Source organism: Nelusetta ayraudi, unplaced genomic scaffold (genome assembly GCF_046127955.1).
Source record: "Nelusetta ayraudi isolate G7.1 ecotype Tasmania unplaced genomic scaffold, CSIRO-AGI_Nayr_v1 ptg000226l, whole genome shotgun sequence".
Lineage (NCBI taxonomy): Eukaryota > Metazoa > Chordata > Actinopteri > Tetraodontiformes > Monacanthidae > Nelusetta > Nelusetta ayraudi.
The window spans coordinates 84,158-97,693 of NW_027466275.1; the positions used below are offsets into that span (position 1 = coordinate 84,158).

Below are 13,536 nucleotides of genomic sequence, written 5' to 3' on the forward strand. Positions count from 1 at the left end.
GTTCCCAGCTTGAAACTATTTTTTTTTTTTCTTCTTCTTTCCCTGGCGGGGACGATGTCGGAAGTTCAGGAAGTTCAAAACTCTTCCAACAACAGAGTTGAAAGAAGAAACTTCCACTTAAAATTGGAAATCCACAGCTCCTCCTACGTTCCTACGCTGGGAAAAAGAAGTGTTGAAGTTTGGCTGAACCACCGGCCAGTGTCTCGACACAGTCCCACCTCGGAGCAGCACCACCAGGCCTCCAGACAAAAAAAAACAAAACAACTTCATTCAATACAGATGTTTTCACTCCATCGGCATCCTGGGAGAATTTTCAGGCTGATCGGTGCAAATCTAGAGCCTTGTGTGTTGCTGCCTCATTACAACCCTGTGACCTCTGCTGCAAGGTCGAGATTTCTTCCCCCCCTCACTGTCACACACACACACACACACACACACAGACACAGCCACAGCCGTGTGACTCTGTCTGTCAGTCTGGACTGCAAGGACTTGTGGGTAACCTGGAGTGCCTCTGATTCCTCTGCGTGGGCTCCGCGTGCGCCAAGTGGCGATGCCTCTGAATATATTTTCAGTTTTTTTCAAGAGGCATCATGCAGTTGCCCCGGGCGACGGCTACGCACTCCAACCAAGGGATGAAGTGAAAGGTCGAGAAGAAGAAGAAGAAGAAGAAGAAGAAGAAGAAGAAGAAGAAGAAATGTGAGATTGTGCCGCTAAACGCGCGGCTTTTAGCGGGCAAATCGAAATGACAAATTTTTCCACAATGGCTCAGCAAACAAAGCTGCTTGTCAGGGAAAGGTGCCTTGATCGGCGCCCCCTTTTGTTTTACACAAACAACGTTAATTACACCGATTGGATTTCAGCAACTGTGGGCCGCCGCCGCTGCCGCCTCCGCCGCCGCCACCTCCACCGCCGCCTCCGCGAATCCATATCGTTGATAATGGGCCCCAAAACGGCGACGGGCGCTGACGCTAATGGTTTCAATCCCCCTGGGACTGAAACTCACCCTGCAACAAAGGAACAATGGGGTCGAGTTCCTCACGTGCTCTGTTTGTTTCTTTACAGCATTTTTACCGGGGGGGGGGGAGGAGAGTCATCTCTACATTTGTCTTGTTTTCTTGTCAACAAATAGCCCATTTAAAAAGAATCAAAGAAAAGATCCCAAAGCGCTGATGTTGATGCCTGCGTCCCATCTGGAAGCTCTCAGCGCGCAGTGGGAAGCTAAAGAGTGCTTTTAAAAGCCCCCCCCCCAAAAAAAAAACGTTTATCCAAATTGCTTGCTGCGTTCCTTAAGTTTTGGATCAAACAGGGAGATTTCTTTTGAACTGTCCCGTTAAACTGGGATTATACCCACGGGTTACTGGTTTGGAGGCTCACGCACTGTAGACTGTTGCTGCTTCACCCGGCAAACAAACAGTCTACGCCACAGACGAGTGGAGATGGCCGTGGTTTATTTTCCTCTTATACTGCGACGGGCCCGAGGCGCTTTAAATTTCACGGCGCCGTGATTCATCGTGCGAGAGTGGGAGGGTTTTTTTTGGTGTGTTTTTCTTTCCGTTTTTGAACGTCTCCATTTCAGAATGAAACTGTTGGTTTCGCACGTCTGACTTCTTGCCAGAAAAAAAAAAAAACCCTCCCACAGGGATCGCAGAGAGTGAAAGGAGAAGCAGAAGAAGAGGAAAAGATTCCGAGCTATGCCAGGAGATGCTTGTTTCCATGGCGACGCGGAGGCATGTGCTCATGTGTATGATGACCTCACGCAACCATATCCTCCTCCTTCTCCTCCTCCTCCTCCTCCTCCTCCTGCTGGTGCTGCCGCTGCTGGGATGCAAGGCAGCGTGTTTTCCTCCTGCTGCAGTCACATGTCGGATTCACTGGAGGAGTTTTGTGTTGGAAACGTGAGAGATCCTCCGAGAACTCGAGTCCACCCACGAGGATGCCGAGGCGCCTGTTGCACTTCCTGTCTTCAGGCACGGCTCACTGGGCCGGCTGAGAAACCTTCTGTGTTACTACCTGAACAGAGACGCCTTACCTCACTGGCTGTGCCTTTGTTCATTGTATAGTATTGTATTTATATGTAGTTTGTTTCACTTAGGCCAATCCGGTTTTCCTGATGCCAAACTACATGTTAAAACTACATGCCAAACAACATGTTAAATTAATATCAAAATATATGAGATATCTTGCATGCTATTGTTCTCAATGCATCCTATTGTTCTGTTGTGTCATGTTATTTTAAATGATGATGCTAAAAGTTTTTGTTTCATATGTATGTGTGTATATATATATGCAGAACTGCAATATTTTGAACATAAGGATCATGAACGCACCACAGTCAACATTACGGAGTACGTATTTGCAGAGTACATCTTTACTCAGTTGTAGTAGCAGTAGTAGTAGTGGTAGTCGTCGTCGTAGTAATGACGCACTGCTTTGGGCGGCAATTTCACCTGGCGTCAACGCTGCTCGTTACCGGAAGTGACCGTGACCACCTTTTCTAGTACAAGTTCATCAGTTCCTTTTAATACTGCATCCACGGTTCATCGTCTAAAGTAAACGACGAATGACAAACGAGCTGTAAAGTAAGGACGACACACGTCACGCTTTTGTGTAGTCGAGAAAACATGCGCAGTCGAATATGTTGTCTAGCTAACATCAATTGGGAAAGCTCGCTAGCGGGCTAAAGCTAAGTTTAGCAAGCTACTTTCGCCAATACGCGACTATTTGCGCCGTGTTGTGCGTTACTCGCTTGCGTTTCAATATTGTTTGGAGCACTTTAGGAATAAATCTGTTCCAAAATACACATATTTTAGTATAAAATCACACTGTGTGCGGGACAGAACGCACTGGGTTTGGCTGTCGGACATGGCTAATGTGTTAGTGCCAGCACTTATCTGGAACTACACGCATATATTAGTTTTCTGATAAGAACTTATACCAGTACGCATGTCGTTCTGTTATGTTTTTGTATTAGTGTGACAAATTACAAATCTCCCCCCCAAAAAAGTTTTGCACTGACTAAATGGAAAATTACAAGTGGCAGTTTTGCTGTAGCTATAATTAAAGTGTCATTTTAATACAGTTGGAATTTAATTATCAAACTGAGCATCTGCTCAGAACCCTAAATTGGCATGAATAAAATAAACAAATGAGAGGTTGGCGGCTGTATTGGCCTCACTGTTATTGGTATTTGGTGCCCCCATGTGGTAGAATTGAGGACCGGCTCTTGAAAGGGCCAAGTGTGTGAAGCGAGTTCCCGCTTTCTCTCCTCCGCCTTAGACCTTCTTCCCATCCACTTGTTGTCATCAACTTGAACGAGCAAATGACAAAAAGACGCCCTGAACCTCCCACAAGTGGCCAGAAATGAGCAGGAAGTCTGACACCAATTCAGAGTGACCAGTAGGCCTTTAATGGCTGCATTATGATCAGAACCTCACTGAGGACTTTCAAGGTAGTTTGATTTCCAGGGACACATCCCATAAAGGGATTTAGCTTCCAGAATTGAGAATCCTGAGGACAGCTCACAGGAATACAGGGTTGATGGCTGAATTAGAAGCGTGTAATTATTCCTCTGAACATGACAGACCATAAAAAAAACAACAACAACATCCTGCTTGGTGTTTTCTGGCTGTTTGAAATGTTCACTCCTCCGTGCCAGGCGTCTTCTTCTGGGACAGAACCAGGTCTTTGACCTGTGGCATCAGGTTGACCAGCTGGCTGCGGACCTCCTCCTCCTCCTCCTCCTTGTGGCCGTCGCCCTCGGCCTCCTCCTGCTTCCTGCTCTGACTCTGGCTGACCAGCTGCTTCACCACCAGGCCCTGGTAGGTGGACAGCAGCTGCTGCTGCTCCTGTTGGAGGACACCACACCACACCACACCACACCACACCATTGATGGTTGAAACTCACACAAGCTAGTTTGAGGTTCTCATTGCTAAAGCTGGAGTTTGGGCCTGGCTGGTACCGTGGGTATCCGTCCAGTCAGGGTGGCGATGACCTGGGGCACGCAGCGGCCCGGCGCGTGCAGCATGCACTGGTTGCTGGCCTGGAACAGCAGCACGCTGGCCAGGTGGAGGACCAGGGCCGGCTCCTCCGTCTCCTTCAGCTGCTCGATGAGAGCCTGACGGTGCAGGAACAGCGCCTGCCTGCAGCCATGAGGGAAATAATCATTCAAGTTATTAAAGGTTTTATTTGCAACTGTGGGAAAGATCAAACACAGTGCCAAGGTCCTGAACTCGGACTTGGTTTGGCCTCGGCTCTTCAGGACTTCCTGCTGAGAGAAGACGCTGCTCACCTTTCCTTCTTCTTGTCCGCCTTCTTCAGCATGAAGCCGCACACCTCCGCACACACCTCGATGTTGGTCAGGAAGTCCTCGATGGTCTGGAGGAGAACAAGGGAGAGCAGGAGAAGCTTTGGCTGTGTCTCAATTCAGGGTCTGCATCCTTGGAAGGAAGCGTCCTCCGAAGGACCCGGCCTAGAAGGACCGACCCAAACCCCGCCTCCCCGGTAACCACACGGGACGGTCTAGCCTTCGGCGTATTTCCTCGTTGCGTCACCTCCGTTCCCTCCTGCTGGCCAACCCAGGAAGTGACGTTTTCATAGCATCAAGCTAACCATTGGTTCGCCATCTAACCATGGCGTTGGATGTTCAAATCAGTAAAAACCCTGCGTTAAAAAAACTGAATACTTGCGTGAAATTTCAATACTTAAATTTATACGTGGTGTCTTTGCCAGTAGATGGCGCTAATTTTAGCTGACTTCCCAGGATACAGAAGGAGGTGAAGGATAGTAGCGGTGCAGCCTTGGAATGGGCTAACAGTAGGACGCATTCCCAGTACGTATGTGGAGCGTCCTGAGGACTTTTGGGAATTGGGACGAGCCTTCACGCAGTGCTGTGACGCAACTTCTTTTCAAATGCAGCCTTCAAGGATGCAGCCCCTGAATTGAGACACAGCCTTTGGCTGATGATGTCACGGACAGGAAGTAAAAGAAAAAAAAAAAAAAAAGGGGGGAGGAGGGTGCTTACTTTTCCGTTCAGGCAGCTGTGCAGCTTCATCAGAGGTCCTTTGGTCTCCTCAGACAGCTTGGCCAGTATCTTCACTCTGACCTGAGGTGGAAACATCAACAGGGACTCTCAGTCAGTCACTCAGTCAGTCCTGGTTGTCCCGGTGTGACTGCTCCTCCCAGCCAGGGGGCGCCGCAGCCTCACCTCGCTGCTGATGGCGGCCGGGTTCTCCACAGACATCATCAGGTCGGCAGCCAGGAAGTTGAGCAGGATGTTGGTGACATCGGTGCACAGGGTCTTCAGCACGTGCTTGGCGATGTGCACCTGGGTCTCATCTGCAGAGCAGCGCCACACAGGAGGAGGTTGGACTCAATGAGGTCCTCAACCTACGGCCCTGGTCTGGAGACGTTGGAGGACTCACCAGAGAAGAACTTGATGCCTTTCTCGAAGAGCCGGATGTTGTTGTAGAGGTTGGCCACCTCCTCCTGCAGCTCCTTCATGCTCTTCTTCTTGTTGGCCCCCGACGGGGAGCTGCTGGACGACATGAAGACCGAGCGCAGGACCTCCTGGTAGCTTTTGTTCAGAGGCCTGCAGAGGAACGAAGAAGAGACGCCTCAAATCTTTGTTTTTTTTTTGCCAACTACAATTTGTTTTATTTGGAATCTTGGTGTTTCTGCAATGGAGAAGAGCTCAACCCCGTTGCTGTGAGTCTGGTCACCTGACGAGATCTTCTGCCAGCTCGGAGAGGATTTCCTCCGGACAGTCGCTCACCCTCTCCTCCAGCACGGCCTCGATCTCCTCCCGGCTCATGAAGGAGGCTTCGGCCTGTTTGCCGCGACCTTGGCGGAGGTGAAAGAAGTCATCAGTCTCCCGAGGTGACAAGACTCAGATCATCCTCCAACCAGAGGAGCAGCAGAGCAACCTCGCAGTCACGTGACCTCGCGGTTGCTCTGAGTGTGGGTTGCTCCAGGCTGGTTGCTGGGTTGAAGCTTTGCTAAAGGGCAGCGGTGTTGAGTTGTGTTACTTTGCTGCGTGGTTGTCGTCTCCTCGTCGCTGTCCTCCTCCCTCCTCCCCTTCTTCTTGGTCTTGCGGATGCGGATCTCTCTGGCGTTGCCGCCGCCGCCGGACTTGACGCTGCCGCTGCCCTCTGACACACACACACACACACACACACACACACACACACACACACACACACACACACACACACACACACACACACACACACACACACACAGGTCGTGTTGTGGTTGAGGTTAAGCCGACCCGTTTCTTCTTCTTGTTGCGGAGCTCTTTTGATTGGGTTGTGGTTTTTGATGAGGTGGCCAACCTGTGGCCTTCTTGCGCCGCTCCGCCTCCCTCTTCTCCTTCTTGGACGGCGCCGAGCTCTCGTTCAGCACCGCCGCTTGTTTCAGGTCGTCTTCAGTGATGACAAACACCGGGTTGCTCTTCACTTCCTGAGACACAACACACACACGCTTCAGCACCTGTGTCTGGACTGACTGACTGATCACTGTGTGTGTGTGTGTGTGTGTGTGTGTGTGGCGCCACCTTCTGGGCTCTCTGCTGCATGGCCTCCTCGAACAGAGTCAGGCAGCTGCTGATGAACTTCTCACTGACCACCACCGTCCCGCCCAGCACCCTGGCCGCCGACTGGACCTTGGTGTTCCTCATGGCCTGGTTGATGAGCATCCCCACGTCCTCGGCAGACAGACAGCTGGGCAGGATCGGCTGTGACGGACAGACAGACAGACAGACAGACAGACGGGAGGAAAACAATCCAACGGTTAGAGAAGGAAAAAAAGCAGAAAAACTCTGAGAGGTCGCTGGCAGTGCGCCGATTGGGTCGGCCCGCGAGCACCTGTATGTCGGTCCAGGTGGCCGAGCTGACGGCCTCCTCCACCGAGGCCTCCACCTGGTCCACCAGAGCCTGCCCCACGCAGGCCGCACGCAGGAACAGCAGCTTGTTGGACTTGTAGCGCTTCTTGATGTAGCTGCTGGGGTCCGGGATGCCCAGCCGGACCAGCGCATCGAACTCTGCACGCACACACACACACACACACACACACACACACACACACACACACACACACACACACACAGTTAGTCGAGTCCATTTCCTGCAACATTCCACTTGTTGTTGCTTTTGCAGTCAGACAAGGAAAGATGCCAAATAATAATAATAATAATAACAATGCCGACGATTGTGAAGCAGAAGCTCCGCCTCTTGCCTAGATATCCGTTCTGCTGGAGGAAGGAGTCGACCCAGGAGTTCTGCGTCCGGGCGTAGATGTCTGGAATGTAGACGGCCTTGTCCTGCCGCCCCCCCACCACGCTGCCCTGCAGCCGCCCGCTCTGCACCAGCTCCTCCAGGACGCCTGCCCAGCCACAGCAGGTCAGTCAGCAGGCAGCCAGTCACTGGCATCTCCCTCTGTGTCTGTGTGTGTGTGTGTGTGTGTGTGTGTGCGCGCGCGCACTCATCATGTGGCTTGAAAGCCTTGTGTTTTTTGTTGCAGACATACGATTTTTTTTTGTTTCTATGTTTGTCATTCATAGGAAATCAAACAATCATTCATTGATCACTGTGTGATTTCATGCATGCAGAAGTTGCTCCTCACTGTAGAGGAGATGTTCCTGCAAGCCGAAGGCTGCCATCATGCTGCTGACTGGCGTCGGTCTGCGGAGGAAGAGGAGGAGGAGGAGGAGGAAGAGGAGTTGAAGGCAACCATGAACTCACACAGACACACACAAGCCCAGACTGCAGCGCTGACGCCCGACCTTGTGATGGCGCTGAAGAGCCCGCGTATCCTGGCCTTGTGTCGGGCCACGAAAGCCTGGGTGAAGATGACGCCCCTGTTGTACGGATCCATCTCTCCCTGCAGGAGGCTGCCGAGCCGCTTGGACAACTCCTGAGGTAGGAGACGCACACACGGACGTCACACACTCCTCCTCCTCCTCCTCCTCATCATCATCATCATCAGACTGTGATTTCCTGCTGCTGACCTCTGACAGGAAGTCCCCCGGGAGGTCGTAGCTCTTGCACAGCTCGGCCAGAGTGATCAGCCCGGCCTCCTGCAGCTTGTCGTTCACCTCTTCAGCCAGGCGGTCCAGGTAGGTGCTGCGCAGACACGCGACAATATGCATCGCACAACATGTCCACGGCAGGGTTTGTCTCACAAAGGAATCACGCAACGGCAAAGCCGTCGGTCCGCTGCTGCGACTTTGAAGCCTAAAGGTTGACGGGCGGTGGGCTGAAAGACCACTCACTTGTCTATGAGTTGTCCCAGCACCATCTGAACCCCTTTGTCAGTCTTTGCGATGTCGCTGGCCCGACTCTCCACGTGGACCCAGTCCACGTTGATGATCTGCGAGGAAGAAGAAGAAGAAGAAGAAGAGCTAATGGGAGGAGGACGGTAACAAAATGACCCCTGGGTCTCCAGCCTGGTGTTGACGTGTGACCTCCGCTGGAGCTCCACACCTACCTGCTGGAGGTCCACGATGTTGATCCTCCCTGTGAAAACACACAGAGAGAAGGACCTGTTCATCTTCATCTTCATCAATAGTCACACTAACATCTGGTTCATTCGAGCTGCTTTTGCTGAGCGGCCACACTTCCGTGTGCCTCCATCCTGGGCTGCTGGTGTCACATGGTTTCTCGGACCAACACTGACCTCCATGGACGTAGAGCTCGTCCCGGATCTCCCTGCTGATCTGGGCTGGAGTGATGTACTCCTTCCCGTCCAGCGTGTGCACCACATCCAGCTTCTTCTCCTGGATCAGCTTCGTGATGATCTCGATGCAGTTCCTCTCCGACAATCTGGAAGAAGGAGGAGGTGAAGGAGAAGAGGAAGGAGGAGAAGAAGGTGAAGAGGAGGAGGAGGAGAAGAAGATTGGAGGTTTTTCCCCTTTTGCTTTGATTTATTTCCGAGCACAACTCCAACTCCAAACTTTGAGCCGCAGCTAGCGTTAGCCTAGCCGCTAACTGCTCACCTCTGCACCGTGTCGGCGAACTGAGCCCGCTGGAAGTCAGCGGCCAGCCTCCGGATCTCCTCCCAGTCCGCCATGACGGCAAAAAAAACAACTTGTTCCCGATGTGAGTGTCACCCGTCTGCGGTCCTCCGTCCTCCCTGCGGCCAGCTGGCGGCTCAACTACTAGCTACTACCTGCTCGCCCCAGACACACGTCAACACAGTGTGACGTCGGACGGGCAGCCGCGAAGGACAAATCCCTTGCGCGAATCATACGCGCTCCTCCTGTCGGGCGTCAAGCTGTCGGTGTTCGTTGATCGTCTGATTTATGAAGCAGTTAAAGCGGCATTAAAAGGTTCGCGGGACGGGCGCTTGTGATTAAACGACCCCATATAGCACTTTTTAAAACGCAAAATCTCCTGAATGAAGTTCGATGAAACAAAACTTGATTCAAATTTAGGATGCTAACGAGGAGAAACGCTGCATTATTGCTACCAAAAACCTTGTGCACATAATAATAATGGTCATGGCTGTGTGTTACTGTTGCTACGACTACTCCATCTACTGCTACTAGTACTACTACCACTACTACTGCTACTACTACTACATCTACTACTACTAGTACTAGTACTACTACTACTACTACTACTACTGATCATTATTAGAGTGCGTTTTAACCTACAAAGACAGCAAAAAAAAGAGAAACCACTAAATCATTGTCATAACATTTTAACATTGAACGGTTGTAAATGTGCAAAAACTGACAAGTGCATTTATATACTTTCTACTGAAAGGTTGGCGTGCCCCCCCCCCACCACACACACTCACGCACACAGTGGGTCATGTGGACCTGATGATTAAACGAGGTTCCTCCTCCTCAAATATCTTCTCCAGCTGTTTCCTGCTGTGCTAAACTTTGCTCTAATCGCCCTCTGACACAAAAACATTTGGAAACCCCCTCCCCTCCCCTTTAAAACTCACCTCACACACGAAACACGGGCTGCAGCTCCAGCCAGCAGCCATCAGGGGGCAGTAAACTCCCACGGATTATCCTCCTGTGATACCAAGCGGCCCTGACAGATGGTTACCGTGCAGCTCTCCATCATGCCAGCGGAGGGCCTGCCTGCCTGCCTGCCTGCCTGCCTGCCTGGCTGCCTGCGCAGAGTGAAGCGCAGTAATTATGCGTCACATGCATATTCACTGCAGGCCTGCGTGTAATTAATGGACGCTTCATTATTTTATGAAAGCGCCGTATCAACGAGAGGGAGAGGAAAAGTGTCGGCCAACTTCTGATAGGAACCTTTCTCCGAGAGTGAGGCTGAAGTTCCGTCCATCACTTTGATGAAACACACACACACACACACACACACACACGTACGTACAGGCGCACACTGTGAGAGTAAAGACAGAGAGAGGGGGAGAAAAAACTAATCAGCAGCCCCCGAGCCAGTTTTTTTAAAGGATGGGGAGAAAAGTTGTAAGTGGATTTGTTGAAACTTTAGAATACATTACAGGGTTTCCCCCCCCTCGTCCCCCTTCCCCCTCCTCTTCCTCTGTCTGTCTGTCTGTGAGTCTGTCTCTGAGTCTGTCTGTCGCTGCCTCACAGCTCCGATTGCATTGACCAGTGGAGGTAAAGAGAAGCCGTGAGATTAAACTGGAATTATAGTGGCTTTTTTAATGTGTGTTTTACTTTTTTGGTGTGTGTGTGTGTGTGTGTGTGTGTGTGTGTGTGTGTGTGTGTGTGTGTGCGCGTGCGTGTGGGTGGAGAGGACGGAGTTGAGGAATGTCTCTCTTAAGGCTCCGGTCAGTAAAAAAAAAAAAAAAAAAAGAATAGCAAAACCCCAGCAGTGTAAACACACATTGAAGTCATTGTGCTGGATGAATCATGGCACCGCTGCTGCTGCTGCTGCTGCTGCTGCTGCTGCTGCTGCTGCTGCTGCTGCTGCTGCTGCTGGTGTGTCGAGTCGCTCACCGTTAACGTTGTCGTCCTATTTAGTCACTGCAGCCCCACCAGGGGGCACACATGTTTTTTTACGGCCAGGGTAAGTTAATGTCTCGGCTTTAATTATTTATTTTAACAAGGGGTTTTTTTTTTTTTTTGCTCACTCGTCCTCAATCTGAATTCAGGAGGAGTTCCGTTTCGGAAACAAAGGACTTTTTTTTTTTTTTTTTTTAACCGCTTTTTATTTTGTCTTTGCCTCCTCTGCCGGGCAGGCCCCCCCCCTCACCACCTCACCACAGCCGTCTCTGAATATTAATTATTTGCCGTCTTTGTCTGAGCGCCGCTGCTCGGTCCCTCGCTGAAAACAAGCCCTGCGCTGCTGTCTGATGGGACGTCTGTATGTCCAACCCACCGCCAGCCAAGATACACACACACACACACACACACACACAACCATGAGGTGTGTTGTGTTTTTTAACTTTGCTTTTTAGTTTCATCGGTAGCAAATCAATAAATTCCTGAAGCAGTTTGAAGTCCAAAGAGACGTCGGCTGAAAAGAAATCAGATGCTTTTTTTTGGTGTTGAGATGCACGAAAAGAAAACATTCCATAATACCTATGACATCATGCGATATGATATAAGAGCTGGAGCAGCAGCAGCAGCAGCAGCAGCAGCAGCAGCAGCTTGTTCTCATGCTGGTTTCGTCCCAACGTGCTGATTATAAATTCTGACGACTCTCTTTAATTTAGTCCACGGACGTCCAGATTCCCGATTCCAGATTCCTAATGCAACTCCGAGCCTCCCCCACCTGCTCTCTCCCCCCCCCCTTCTCCTTCCATCCATCCATCCGTCTGCAGACACACGCAGGCTGCAGCTAATTAGCGTCTCTGAATGGCCCGTAGGTGTGAACGCAGCTCTGTGATTAGGCGACCTTTCACCCCGTGTCAGCTGGAATCCCTCCCCTCCCTCTAAAACCCTCCCCCCCCACCGCACTCCCCCCATTTCCCCCCCGGGTGGAGGAGCTGGAGATCGACGTCCTTCTGCATGCAGTAATTGCGGCGACCAGCCTCCTTTCTCTCCTGTGCGGGTGCACCGCTCACCTGCCTTCACTGTCCGGAGTCATGAGTCCAAACAAGCCGGCCTTGTGACGTCTGTGGGTTCCACACAGTTATTACTGTAAACAGGAAGTAGACATCACCAGCCAGCGGGGACAAGGTCAAAGTCCTCCCTCCGCCTCAGGAAGCAGAAACTGTTCTTTTTTTTCAACACTTCTTTCTGCGCAACTCGGCTGTCGAGGAGTTTTTGTGTTTTTGTTCCCCCCCCCCCCGAACCAATCCAGGCGTTCCTCAGTGACCGTCCAGAATTTGGGAACCAAAAAAACTTACGGAATTTTTTTTTTGCCCTGCACGTCAGTTGAAACTGTCATTTTTCAAATGAGTTGGAGGGCGGAAAAAAAACCCAAAAACTGTCTGCACAGCCAAGTGATGGATGGAGGCGTGGTGGAGTGTGGCCACGCCCCCCTGCCAGCCCGTCCATCAGGTGACACTTTTGAGGAAGATGGATGTGGAACCAAGGAGGGAAAAGCAACACATGTTGGCGTGTTGGAAGAGCAACATCATCGCACGGAAGTTCATGATGGACGCAGCTGCTGCGAGACGCCTGCTGGCATCCTGAACTGTGTGGTGGACTAAAAAAGTGGCGCTGTGCTCGTCTGTGGAGGCGGGGCCAGAGCGAAGCTCCTCCAGGTCCAGCAGCAGCAGCAGCAGCAGCAGCACGGCCGCTCGGCTAATTGAGTCTTCAAACTCTCTGACGTCAAGAAATTAAATGTGCTGGAAGAAGAAAATAGAAGAGGGGGTGAGGTGTGTGTGTGTGTGTGTGTGTGTGTGTGTGTGTGTGTGTGTGTGTGTGTGTGTGTGTGTGTTTTTTTGACGAGCCGCCGCCTCCTCGCTAAAGAAAGAAGAAAAGTTCCCCCCCGGTCTCTCCCGCTTCACCACTTCAAAGCTCGGCTTGTGTAACAAAAAAAAAAAAAGAAGAAAAAAACTCTGGAAAAAAAAGAATTTGGGTCATATTTCCACCGCGGCGACGCTATTGTGGAGACCTCCTCTTTGAATTGTAATCAAGCTGACGGCCGTGAGTAAACACGTCCGTCTCGGCGGCGGAGAACACTTTTCCCTCCAGCGGCTTCAAGCGGACGAACTCCAGATACCTTTATGTAAATGAACGGCGAGGATTAGCGAGGAAGCGCTTTGATATCGCCCCCTTCTGTTTTCTTAAATGAACGCAGTGGCAAAAGAAGAATGAGGAGGAGGAGGAGGAGGAGGGGGAGAAACGATGCAATACAGGAGGTTTACACAGCCAGCGGTTCATTGTACTGGATCAGCTTGTTCCTGGTGTGAAGAGGCGCCTGTGAGTGGCGGCCGCTGCTAATGGAAGGTCGAGAGCCAGACGTTGTTGTGTAAAAAATGTGTTGCGTCTCCGCAGAGTGTCTCCGTGTTTTGTTTTTTTTGCACTCGTTTCTGAAACCCCGGGAAGTCGCTCAGGGAAGAATAACCCAGAGAATCCTGGTTTGATCTTTCTTTAAAACGTTTTGTACTGGTTCTGGGCACAGCCAGCCTTAAAGGACCCA

At 51.1% G+C, this 13,536-nt stretch overlaps 1 protein-coding gene across 1 annotated transcript; it reads right to left on the reverse strand.

The window, feature by feature from the left end:
* Positions 1-3,390: 3,390 nt before the first annotated feature.
* On the reverse strand, positions 3,391-9,200 carry ufl1 (UFM1-specific ligase 1). The gene is made up of 19 exons (XM_076016410.1): positions 8,991-9,200; positions 8,672-8,817; positions 8,483-8,511; positions 8,268-8,365; positions 8,004-8,118; positions 7,779-7,909; positions 7,619-7,677; positions 7,232-7,378; positions 6,862-7,037; positions 6,552-6,731; positions 6,331-6,457; positions 6,025-6,147; positions 5,719-5,839; positions 5,422-5,588; positions 5,205-5,335; positions 5,022-5,102; positions 4,290-4,375; positions 3,960-4,140; positions 3,391-3,845 (listed from the first exon to the last, which is right to left on the reverse strand). Exons 1-19 carry the CDS (start codon positions 9,062-9,064, stop codon positions 3,639-3,641), a joined length of 2,379 nt encoding a protein of 792 aa, XP_075872525.1. The 5' UTR covers positions 9,065-9,200; the 3' UTR covers positions 3,391-3,638.
* Between the last annotated feature and the right edge of the window lie 4,336 nt (positions 9,201-13,536).

What these genes read in the sequence shown, in the direction of transcription:
- ufl1 (XM_076016410.1), bottom strand. Translation starts at nt 9,064, where the DNA reads ATGGCGGACTGGGAGGAGATCCGGAGGCTGGCCGCTGACTTCCAGCGG. An exon ending in TTCGCCGACACGGTGCAGAG is followed by an intron (nt 8,818 to 8,990) that starts GTGAGCAGTTAG and finishes TCCTTCTTCCAG; the next exon opens with ATTGTCGGAGAGGAACTGCA. An exon ending in CCAGCAGAACGGATATCTAG is followed by an intron (nt 7,038 to 7,231) that starts GCAAGAGGCGGA and finishes GTGTGCGTGCAG; the next exon opens with AGTTCGATGCGCTGGTCCGG.